At 39.2% G+C, this 12,495-nt stretch overlaps 1 protein-coding gene across 4 annotated transcripts in view; it reads left to right on the top strand.

The window, feature by feature from the left end:
• Positions 1 to 11,634: 11,634 nt before the first annotated feature.
• Positions 11,635 to 12,495, top strand: part of wt1b (WT1 transcription factor b) — a 7,901-nt gene continuing 7,040 nt past the window's right edge. The window contains exon 1 of one of the 4 annotated variants that reach the window (XM_020615676.1): positions 11,635 to 12,407. In XM_020615676.1, coding sequence (XP_020471332.1) covers positions 11,990 to 12,407 — 418 coding nt within the window. In that variant the 5' untranslated portion in view covers positions 11,635 to 11,989. The remainder of the gene's footprint in view (positions 12,408 to 12,495) is intronic. The other 3 variants (XM_020615674.1, XM_020615675.1, XM_020615673.1) reach the window with 3 other exon arrangements.

Raw genomic sequence — 12,495 nt, 5'->3', positions numbered from 1 at the left:
CGGTGAAACAATTGTTCTTCCGGGTCACGTTCTTAAAGCCACAGTGACCTAGCCAGAAAAATATGGATGGATTTCTTTATGGCTGAAAGCGATAGCATGCTGGAAGTTTCCCTCCATATGCTGGGACTTTTAAAAACTACGAGTCCTGTAACAGAAAAAAGGTTGCCTACCACAATTATATACATTAATTATAGAAATTCAAAGAAGCTCTAAATATGGTTAAAATTCCTACAGGCCTGCATAGCTCCAGCGTGTGCTGTCCCTTCCTTCAGAGGTCAGGCAACCTCCTAAATTTTATTAGTCAACCAGACTTCCACTTATATATGCAAATCTTTCATTCTTCCTTATCCAGATATCAATCAGGTCTCTGGGAGATTAACTCTCTGTCTTGGATGAGAGTCACTGAGGTGAACCTGATTCCCAGGAGAGGTTATCTGATAGAGCTTCAGTCCGTCTGTTGGGACCACCATGGTAGGCCTAACCCAGAGCTTTCCAACCTGGAAACACCGTCAGTGTCAGAGGGCAACACTCTTCCACCATACACCCGCTGACCTATGGGTGTGCTTGCTGGACCTCGATACCAAGTGGGATCCTGTGTGTTGTTACCATGGCAGGTCGCTCTGTGATTGAGGTGAGTGAGGTGAAGAGGGTAAGTGGAGGAGGAGTTCACACTAAAACTATGGAGTCAGGTTTCTAACATTTTGTGTGTAAAAGGCTGTGTCCCAGAAGATACTGTAGAGTGTTTCCATTTCCAAGTAGCTCTGGCAGCTCACAGTTCATCTGTCAAATAAATATGCACATTTTTGGAGATTCATAGACCATGAATACACACCATGCCATGGCATAATTCCTTGAAGGTCTGCCTGTCACATATTTGTCTTAGCAGTTACAGTTAAGGAACTGAAGTGTTGCGTATTTCAGCGGGATAAATACCTTAAAATAGTGTGCTAAGAGGAAATGGGTGGTGGTGTCTTTCACCATAGTGCTTGTATGATGCGTCATTCTGTTGGGAAGGCAAGTGCCTGGTACCAAATCCCACCCTCACTGTCTCCCTGCCTTTGTATGCTGTCATGGTAAAGAATTTATAGTCACTTCTCCACAAGTGTGCTTGTGTAACTCTGAGACTTTCATTATCTGATTAACAGCTGTTGGCAAGTGCCTGGTGTATTTCAAGTCCTGAATAAGAGTTCTGGAGGCTTTGAAGCTCCAGGTGCATATGAGATATTGTTTTTGTCTTCTTTAAAAGGTCTTTAAAATTCCACAGTTTGTTATGATGCTCAATGGCCTTTGTAATATTCATGGAGACTGTACCTGGTACTCCTATAAAACTAGGGTTTAGTCTGCTTTATATAATTTTAAACTAACCAGGCAATCTTTACATGTATACATAATCTAGCAGCAGATATCACCTATGTAACTTGCACTGATGTCTAATAGTGTCTTGTAGATTTATGTTGGGGTATGTGTGCAGAATTCAGTGGGAGAGTATTGGTCATTCTACTTTTGTCAGATGATGTGGTTTTTGAAGTCAAATGTTCCTTTGTGGTTGTGAAATCATTACAAATATTGCCTAAGATAATTCACATAATCATGCCTTTGCAGGAAGACTTGTTTTTCAATTTTAAATCCCAATTCTCTTACAGGTTCTCTTTTGTCTTTGTGTTGTTGCAACACACTCTTATTTGAGTCCACACAATATTAAACATATTTTTATTTTTAAATGTTTTAACTACAAGAGATTCAAACTTTTTTCACTTGAGTTATCCTCTGTAAGTTAAGCCACAGTCCACAGCCTTGTGAAATCATTTCAAAACAGAATTGGATGAACTAAAAAAAGTTTTTTTTTCGTTCCTTTAAGCAAAATGGTAATATACTAGGTTTTGACCTTAGGTCTAAAGGTACATACACTCCGTTGCCACTTTATTAGGTACACCTAGCTAAAGATAATGCAGTGTAATCCAATAATCCTGTATCAAATGCTATTCCTTCATGAAGTTTATGATGTTTAGTTATTGTTGAAACAGTATGGTAATTTTGGAGGCTGCTGTTGGTAGGGTGGTTGAATTGTACTGCTTATATTGACCAGTGTGTCTATTCTTTTTTCCACCCTGTTTATATCGATGAGGCCAGGCCAAATAACAGAATACCTTATAAATTCATTTTAGCTAGCTGCACTTAATAAATTGGCAAACGGTATATATTCTGTGGAGGAATGAGGGGTTAATGGTGTGAGTGTTCCTACCTCAGTAATTCTCTGCCTCTATATTAGTCTACTGAAACTATTCAAAAGTGAATATTTGTTCATGTCTATTTAAAATGCTTATGTAGTGACTATGTTTATAAAGACCTTATTAATGTTTGTTAGACTGGAAATAGCACACTGTCTTCTTAAACTGCTGGCAAATGGCCTGCTCAGCCCCCTCAAAATAAATGAGCATGTGCTTAAGAGTAAGTTGACCCCAGGTGTCTGCTTTCTCCCTGTCAGCCAGCCAAGTAGTCAATATCCATGTAAACTAATCTCATAGTCACCATCCAACATGGCCGCCTACCTTCCACCCACAAATTTTCTAGTTCCCACAGTTCTGCTTGCCTTCACAATTTCTGAAAAATCCCCTTGCTCAGGCTCATCTATCAGCCAGTGACCTTGTCAGGATGCATCGCATGAGTAACTTCCCTACTTCCCTAGGTGGAGCAAATTGCTTGTTAATTACTTAAAAACTGACACACTCTCCCCACACCCGTACACACAAATAGAAGAAACAAATAAACAAATGAAGTCAAGCTCATAAGCAGAGACGGGTCCAGAGTTCACAGTGGTCCAATGCACGTAAAATCCCAAGAGGCCCTTCTGATGGACTTCTGCTGTCCACAGATTATATATCTTCTGTTGGTTGGACAAAACAAAGAATCAGACGGCATCACTTTGGGCTTTGGGACATTTTTCTTATTCTACTTTACTGCTAGACTAATTGGTTAAGTAATTAATCAAAAGAATCATTGCCAGATTAGCCAGTAATGAAAAGGGTAGCATAGTTTCAGCCCCAAATAACTCCTCTGCATGCTTCAAAACAAACTTGCTCTAGTGACAGTTTTTTTTTTTACCTTGCAGCTCATTGTTTTATGGCTTGAATATTTACTGACCTCTTACCCACACTGTCAGCTGAGATAAACCCACTGTGCTCTTCCTGCCCAGCACCAAATCTCAGGTATACTTATTGACTAGCACATTAACTAGCATATTAAAGACCCAAATATTCATTTCAGGACTTGGTGGCGACCAAATGGAAAGTGAATATTGCTTTTATATTTATCAGGTGGACAGAAGCAACGTAATGAATGGTTATGTTTCCCCGTGTCTGTGGGATATTAAAGTATGCAGTTGTTAACAGATTAGCCCAAACAGTGTAGTGGCTGTGTATCTGTAAGTATTTTGTTTAAAAAAAAAAGTTTTTCTGCTGCCTATTGACCTCAGGTTTGTTTATGCACCGTACACCAAAGCTGATTCCATGTGCATAGAGAAAAAAAAGCCCCATCCTGTTGCCATAGCTGGGTGTATGTCTTACTGAATTCCTGTGGTCTTCTGTGTTAGCTGCTCAGTCCCCATGATCACTTATCTCCTCTACCGCCAGATGATCAATCACACAGCACAGCTGCAGTCTGATACACCTCCAAGTTAGTGATATTAATTTACAGTTCCTTTTGTTAATTCAATTAGATTTTTACTGTTCTTTTATGTACCTCTTAGATGTTACTCAGCTGTACTGTATGAGCCATCTGCAGTGAAAACTCAAATGTAACCAGAAAGAGAAGCATGGTGCATGAAATACCACTGTTATCTTGCCATATCACATAATGACCAGCTTCATATCTCACCAAAGACCACAGTAATCAATTAAAGTGAGTTAGCATTTTTGGTGTTGAGCTATCTGAGGTCATTAATCCCCCCTGTGTGGAATGTGTGTGCACTGTTTCAACCTAATGGCAGCAGCAAAAAAAAAAAAAAAAAAAAAAAAAAAAAAAGGCTCCAGTCCTCCAGGAGTTCTGACTTTTCTCTCTGGATAGATTGAATCCCTGCTGTAGGACTGAGGCTTTTTATTGATGGAGTGGTCTTTTGTCACCAGAGTGTGTTTATGTTACACACATAGGCCAGGAAGAGCAATAAGTGCTTAAAAGGAATGGTCAAGCACAGAATCTAATTTGTTTCAATTGGGATACATTGCACAATATGTGGCTTGAAGTTACAGATGGCAAATGTCAGAAATACTAATTAGAGGCATGTTAAACTGTGTAAACATTTGCCTTTGAGATTTATACAGTTTCATCAGCACTGATAAATATGATGCTGAAACAGAGAACAGACAACCACTGGAAATTTCTCAATAATGAATTTGATTGTTGAGACACAAGACAAAAAGGGTAGATGCCATTTTTTTTATCACAAAAGATATCTTATGTACGTTTTAATTTACAACATAACAAGCTTGAAGAAGTACAGCATGAAAACTAGTTTAATAATCAAGCAACTTATTTTCAACAGTCTGTTGTGTTTTTTAACACAAATGCTTCAGCACACGGTGTTACTGTCATAGTGAGAAAGTTGCAGTAAGGCGGCATTTCCCTAAAGTGAAATGTCAGAGGTTACAGTCACACTCTGTTCTGATGGTAATAACTTCTATATTTTCCCATTATTGTGCATGTACCTTGGAGTCATCCAGTAAACGTTTGCTTGTCTAGCCTCAGAATGAGGCTTAAGGGTATGACAACAGACACTGACCAAGAGAGATATCTGAAATGTTTTCTGATGACTGCTCACACCCCGGCCACAGCTGCTAGGGTGTGACTTATGGAAGATGCTGCGGTTTACTGTGAGTAACTGATAATGACTAGTCGTGATCCTGACATACACAGACACCTGCTGGGATGAGACATGCAGTTGTTGTTCATCAAAGTTAAACAAGATACTTTTAACACCACTAACATATACCATGTGTTTCAATCATACCTTCCTAACAAGAGGTTTCTCACAACTCAGGGCTTGTCTTTTTAAACAAAACTCTACCACCCTGTCACAGACCTGTGATGATTTCATTAGTCAAAATTAAGATGTGTCCACACTATAGCAGAATACCTGATAGCCTCAGTACAGCCCAATTTATACACCTTTATGTAGGTTTTCAAAAGACAAGACTATTATCACGTCTATCTTTGAATTACAAAAGTTCAACATTGCCTTTGTTTCTGTTTTTTTATTTATTTTTTAACATAAAAACTAAGACAAATGTCAAGGCACATAAACAAAATATTTAGTTGCTCTTTTGCCGGATTCACATCATAAACTTTAAACTGTGGTTACAAGCAGCTGAGTGGAGAAAACTGTGTCTGCTTCTGAATGGTAATTTTGAGTAGGAAATATCAGGACTTTATGTTACCAACTATATCTTCCACTTGCTGAAAAGAACTAGATATGTCAACAAGCTGTTGGCAGAACGGCTGCAAATGCACCAATTGCTTTTTTTTTTTTTTTTTTTTGAAAAAAAGTAACACATTAACAAAACAAGTCCGGACATGGGAGACAAGACAACGGATACATGACATTACAAAAAGAGGTAGAGTGTTTTACAAGATCGTGGTGTGTGAGGCTGTGAAGTGTGTGTATTTCCAACTTATGCAGTCTATGAAGGGCAAGAAAGGGAGAAGAAAAAAAAAAAGACAACAATGATAAGATACTACCAATAAAAGCAGCTTGTTACATTTCTAGAGGTTGGTGGGAGTGTGCGCAGCCTCAGCCCCAGGTGTTTGGTTCAAGTTGAAATGTGTTAAAAATGGTTCCATGTGTCATAAAAAGCAGATAAACTATTCTTGTGAGTGGATGCCATTTTCTCTAATGTGATGTATTCTGTCAGAAGTGATATTACCGAGTAAGCAAAGTGATGGAGAAGGAGAAATTCTACAGCCCAAGATGGTGGAGAGTGTCTCTGTCACTACTATCCAGAGGGAATAAACTGGTTGGCAGGTCCAAGTAGCATGAAAATAACTGTTGCTGCAATCTAGAGTGCGTTGTGAGCAGATGTCTGTCAGTGAAACCCATTTTGAACATTTTACTTTGTGTAATATGAGTCCTATAGATGGTATTGCATTGTATAAGTTGTAAGTTTACATTGCTGGTCATAGAAAAGATGTTATTGCAAGTTTCTGTCCAGAAGTCGGAGTTGAGGGGGAGAGTTAAATTGTTTTCCCATTTGAGTTTTGGTATTGTTATTGATGAATCTGTACTTGATAGGAGTTTATATAGCTTGGATATTATTTTCTTGGAATCTATAATTTTCATAATCTCTTCAATTAATTTGGACGGTTGTAGTGGGTTATTGATTACACTAATCTTTGACTTAATTATGGATTTTAATTTATTGTACTTGAGGAACTGTTCTCTCTGAACTCCATACTTCTGGATCAGTGTATTAAATGATATGAACTGGTTATTTTCAAATAGGTGATGTAAGTGAGTGATTCCTTTGTGTTGCCATGCTAGGAAATGGATAGGGTTACCATGCAGTTGGAAATCAGTGTTGTGCCAAATTGGAGTGTATCTACATGGTGCAAGTGATGATTTAGTGATTTTGTTTGCTTTTTTTTTTTTTACATCAAAATATAAACCAATATTAACCCTTTCATGCATGGTGTCCACATTTTTGTTCAGATCATTTAACTCCATTTTGGGTGAGATTATAATGACAGAGTTCTCCAAATCCTTTGGGGCCAGTATGAGTACACCCGAAGGAATATTGTTACAGTTACTATTTGTATTCCAAAATTGTTTGCTTGCTGACACCCTCAATACAAGATGGCCAAAGGTGGTAACAACACATAAAAAACTTAAGGCATTTCTGTTAGAGGTCAACTTAGATTTAAACAAATAAAAATAAATACATAAATAAAATAATAAAAAAGATATTTATTTTGGTCCGCTGTGGCTTCCTACTCCTTTTTACTCCTTTTTTGCACATATCCACATTTGTGGACGTTAACTTTTCAAAACTTTGTATAAAAATATAATGATGGATTTTCATTTCAGCAAAATTTGGAATGATAAAATCCCGAATCATTTCTCTCATAGTTCATGCATGAGAGGGTTAACACTAGTACAGATATTTCAGCTAACTTTATTGGCACTATACATTGTATTTGCTATCAGTCCATACTACAACAAGCAGTTCATCTGGCTATTGAGCTTTAGTGATAAAGGTTAGCAGCAGGCTAACCAGTTTGTAATAATGTGTGATCATGGGTGTGTTCCCTGTTACTGATATTCTACTTTCATTGTCTGAATGTAGCATTCAGCCATTAGCAGACAAAAGGACTGATACAAACACAATTATAAAACATCCAGTAATTGAGCATTCTCAAATTACTTATCTGCCATCTTCTATATTTAATTTATTGTCAACAAGCCTCATTAAAAGAAATGTGAAAAAACAAATCAATCCCACTAGCAGTCATTGTCTGTGTAGCCAAAACCTGATACAACTTATTCTTCTGTGCTATTAGACGTTCATTGTTGTCCAAAAACTATTCATCACTGAGTCACACTGTTGCCCGTAATTCCTTAATTGTGCTGAATGGATTCTAATTCAGTCCCACATACACCATCCTGCTGCTCCATAGTGTACCAAATCTGTATTTTGGAGTTTGACTAAGCCAGTACTGATTTTGGTTGTTTGATGGGAGTTGTTGACAGCAATAAAGATTTTGGACATTGCCAGTCTTTTCCAGTAGTTTTTAAGTTTGACATATGTGTTCATATTTCTTGTTTTAAAGTATTCCATCTTGTATTTGATCCAGGAGAATCCAGCTTTGATTGTACATGAACATGAGAGAGACAGAGGGTCATCTTGTGTTTGGTGACTGAGGGGAGAGGTGGTCATCAACATGAAGGAGTACCAGTGCGTGAAGCATCACTGCACCAGTGTTGTGTCTGACGCATGAACCATGGAAATGCCTGCTCTCCCACAGGTCTTTCTTCTCTGTGTCTTATCTCCAGTTTGATATGTGACACTTTGAAGAGAGCTCAGAGTTGAGATGAGAGAAAATTAAAATCTGGCGATTGTTGTTTTCTATGTTGGCCATAGGGATGAAGAACAATGTAGATTAATTTTAGGTATCATATAAATGTTTCTAAATGTATATTTAAATGTGTAAAGCAATGAGTGATGATAACTTTATTGTGTCAAAGAGCAGAAGCCTGACTACTATCACAAACCCCAGACAGTGCTGTGAGAAAGTAGTGAGGGAAGACAGAGGAATATTATTCTGCCTGAGTTTTGTTTAAAAAAGTAGCCATTTCCTAGAGGCCACAGGCAGATAGGGGGGAAATGATGAAACATCATAACGCACTGTTGTTGGGTTTGTTATCAGTTTGTTTCCATGCCCACAAAGAGAAGTGAAGGACTGGGCCTTTTTTATGCCACCGTCAGCACATCAAAATAACACCTGCCGTTCTTTGACCACCGTCTCCCGCAGGCTGTGTTGATGATGCTTTCACAGCTGTTTTGATGCTGATAGTTAATGTTTTAAGAAGTGTAAATAAATCTAGTCATTTTTGGCAAATCACTAGTTTTCATGATTTAAAAAGTAACTTAATAATTAAGATGCATTAATAGGAAAACAGATGTTTGTAAAAATGGAAGAAGTCATTTCTTTTTCATGTGTCAGTCCAGGTCCCATACCTATCTAGTTTATCATGTGTCTCTTGCTGAAACCAACCCTTCTAAAATTCCCTCTTACTCATCATGCTGTTTGAGTCTTGACTATTTCTTGTTAAGGGTCAGAGGCAGTATTGACCATTTCCCTTCCCCTGCACAGTGATGTTGTTTTAAACCCGGAGTTGACCAGAGACTGATCTGAAAAAGAATGGGTGTATTTGGGGACTGCCATCCGTCATAGGGTCTGAAAGGGTTGTTTTCTCCTGGCCCCGTCACCTCTGATGAATCCCCGCTAAAGACTCCGCTGGGGCAGGCACAACCAGCATTTGCCTTGGCTCAGAGGCGCTGCATTTTCTTTCTCTCCCTCTGATTTTTGGCAAGATACTTTTAATTGTGCCACAACCTTTTGTACACGTAGCACATTATTTTAGAGTGGGTTTGTTTGTAGTGGGTGGACCACAGAAGGGTTTGAAATTGTATTGGGAGAAATTAATTTTCTATGCTACTATTTGGAAGTCAGCTACATGGACATCCTCTGAATGTCTGTGTGCTCCTCAGGGATACGGGTCTGCCTTTGCACTCATTTATTTCCAAGAATAGAGTAAGTCAGAGACCAGTTTATCTTCTCCATGACCGCAACCCACTGAGTTGAAGCTTTGTTTAGCTTTCAGGAGCATTCGTAAGGTTATGACTGTTGTAATGGATGTCATCACATATGCTTGCTCTGTAGGATTGTCATATTTTTCCTTGTAATACAAGAACTGTGAAACTAGTGTTATTGTAACGACTTCAGTTACTTTACAATAGGGACAATCGAACATTCACTGCTGACAACAAGTCGTGTGAACTAGTTATGTTCAAGCATAAACTGATTGTAGTTCTCAAAATGTTAGAAAACCACATCCAGACTACTGTAACAATCTCCCACTATGTTGGACAGTTTAATTTCTTTTTTACTTTTTAGGCCCTTTTATCGCTTCACAGGAGCTTTTGTTTTTGGCCTTTTATCAACAGCTGTTACTGCTGGTCATGTTCTGCACTAGTGGCCTGAACATTCTCCAAATACTGCAATATCTGTAGAGCAAGTACTCCTTCAACGGAACTTAAAGCAGGGAAGTCACCAGGAAGGTAGATCAGAGAAATTTTGTAATAACAGCACTCCCTGTTAATGCCATCTCAGCAGTTTGCCAGCTGATTGAGTCACTCTTCCAGTGACTTAAGACTTCTCTCTCTCTCTATCTTTTCCTTCTCTCTGCTCATTTCTAGTGTGTCACACACATGCACACACACACACACACACACACACACACACACACACACACACACACACACCAATTCTTTTTAAGTCCATTTAGCATTTAGGAGTCACTGATGTTCACTGGAATCCTAGACTAATATTCCAGATGGCGATGACAGGAACTGGCCAACACTCCTCACCTTGCAGCTTCGTCCCTGGTCTACAATCTCAGATTTGCAGTGGGGATTTAAAGTCATCTCAAAATTAATATATAATGTAAGACAAATAAAATTTATTTGTAAAACTACTTTATCATCATGCACCACGATGTGGTCCAAACTGTAAAAGCGTCTGCATTAAGGAGGAACATGGGGCGTTTCTCTCGTGATAGATTGTCGTGGTAATTTGATTAATGTCCAGCAAATATAGATTGATAAATATGGCACTGAATCTACACGGTATATTTTTCTGACAGAAAAAATCACTGTCACTGGTTCAAGCTTTAAAATAAAGGAGGACACCAAGTGCTGATCTGCCAAATATTATAATGTTAAAAGATCCACTGCAGCTGTCTTGCATTTATAGGCATATTCCAAGTTGCTGCATTCCTGTGCAGTTCCACATCGAGTCAAGCTTGAGTTAAGGTCAAAACCCCTATCTCTTAAGTGCTCATGCACACACACAACCACACAGATACACACACAAAACTCCCCCTCTCCTCTACTAATAAATAATTATCCTTCTGTGTGATGTGGCTTTGCTCCAAGGCCATGCAGTTAATGTGAGCTCCTTTTAGCAAAACAGTACTGTTACCAAAACGGGAACATTCAGAGCCCGCTTTCTGCATGTTTTTACATTTTTAGTAATAAACATTCTGTATATTCATTATTTGTAATTCAGTCCCGCACTGTCTTTTTTAGTATTAGAAACACTTATGACATATGGAATTTAAAAAAACATTCCTAACTTTGGATATGTAAACACCCTCATCTGAATTAACACATTAGTAAGAATTAAAGATTCGGCCTTACTGAAGCTAAGACCTTCTGAGTCACGTATTTTTCAATCTCATCTCTTTAATTTATTCTCTTGCCTCATCCAGTCCATGACTTATTTTGAAAGTGGGGTATGTTTCATAAAACAGATGAGTCAGAAGAGTCGGAAAAGCTCAGTTCAATAGTGTATGGACAACAAAACATCTCAGTTTGACTGCTTTTCCCTTTTTTTTTTTTTTTTGGTTTTAAAATATTTTAAGCTTTGAATACATTCAGTTTTTACTCAGTTGTACCTGTTTGGTATCCAGAATTGTTTTGATGCAACTGAAAATCAATTATGCAAAATAATTGCAATTATAATTACAATTGCAACCATTATCATAGTGAGGACTTTAACCACTATTCTACATACTAACTACGTCTCATGTAGCTGTTTCATTCTTAATGCCCTTCGTTACAGTTTTTTGTTTTTTAGACAAACAAAACACCTCTGTCCTCCTTGCACACACTTATACAAGCTAACACAAACATTCAATATGAACAACACTTGAACTTGGAAAAAAAAAAAGAGGAACAGGACCCGATGATGCAAATTAGTTAGTAAGAATCCACTCAAAAGGTCTGACTGGGGCAAAGCAAGGGAGTCATCTTCAGGCTCCCTCGCTCCTCCCCCTGTCCAATGAGATACACAGTATTTGAGCCTTCAGGAGAGTAAGGAAAGCCAGACATTATAGAGCCAGAGGGACAAGGCACTGATGCCCTCACAGACTTTTCTCCAAATCCACTCCACATACCCAGGGAGCTTGAAACTTGGCATCCAGACTTTGATCATCATCACACATTCAGTTAAAAAGTTAGTTATTCAGTTCATCACTTCAGATGGAAACATGGCTTCTATAGTGTAGCGGGAGCGCTGATGCTTGTTGTTAGCTCCATGCTTCTTGTTCCTTCAGGTAGTGTTTTGTTACATTCGTAGGAGCTCATACCGTGTGACTTTCTCATTTCCAAGCGGGAATTCCATCACTCCTTGTTTGAACTGTCCTGAACTGCCTTCACCAATGCTGACTGAAGCGTGCGGAGCCATGTCGATGGGGCCAGATGTTCGAGATCTGACCCTCTTAACTCCAGCGCCTCCAGTGCCATCCTTACCTGGAGCTGGTGGAAGCTGTGGGATGTCTGTTGGCGGTGGCCAGTGGACCCAACTGCTGGACCTCCACCCCGGCTCTCCCTACAGCTGCCTGCCTTCCCACCACTCCCTCATCAAGCAGGAACCAGGCTGGGGGACCGCTGACTCCATAGAGGACCCTCACTGTGGACTCGGAGCCTTCACAGTGCACTTCTCAGGCCAACTGACAGGCTCAGGTCCCTGTCGGGCCGGTGCCTTTGGAGAACCAACGGCAGGTCAACCTCGAATGTTTTCCAGTGGAACCTACTTGCCCAGCTGTATGGACAGTCCTCCAGCACCCAGGACCGAGGGTAAGCATGCTCATTACCAGTCACACCTCTGCCTCCTGTCAGCACTTTATTGTTACAGGGGCTGTGAAATATGAGGAGTTGTTTTCAC

The sequence above is a fragment of the Monopterus albus genome, unplaced genomic scaffold, assembly GCF_001952655.1.
Source record: "Monopterus albus unplaced genomic scaffold, M_albus_1.0 scaffold168.1, whole genome shotgun sequence".
In the NCBI taxonomy this organism is placed as follows: Eukaryota; Metazoa; Chordata; class Actinopteri; order Synbranchiformes; family Synbranchidae; genus Monopterus; species Monopterus albus.
This window is presented reverse-complemented; position numbering and strand designations above follow the sequence as displayed.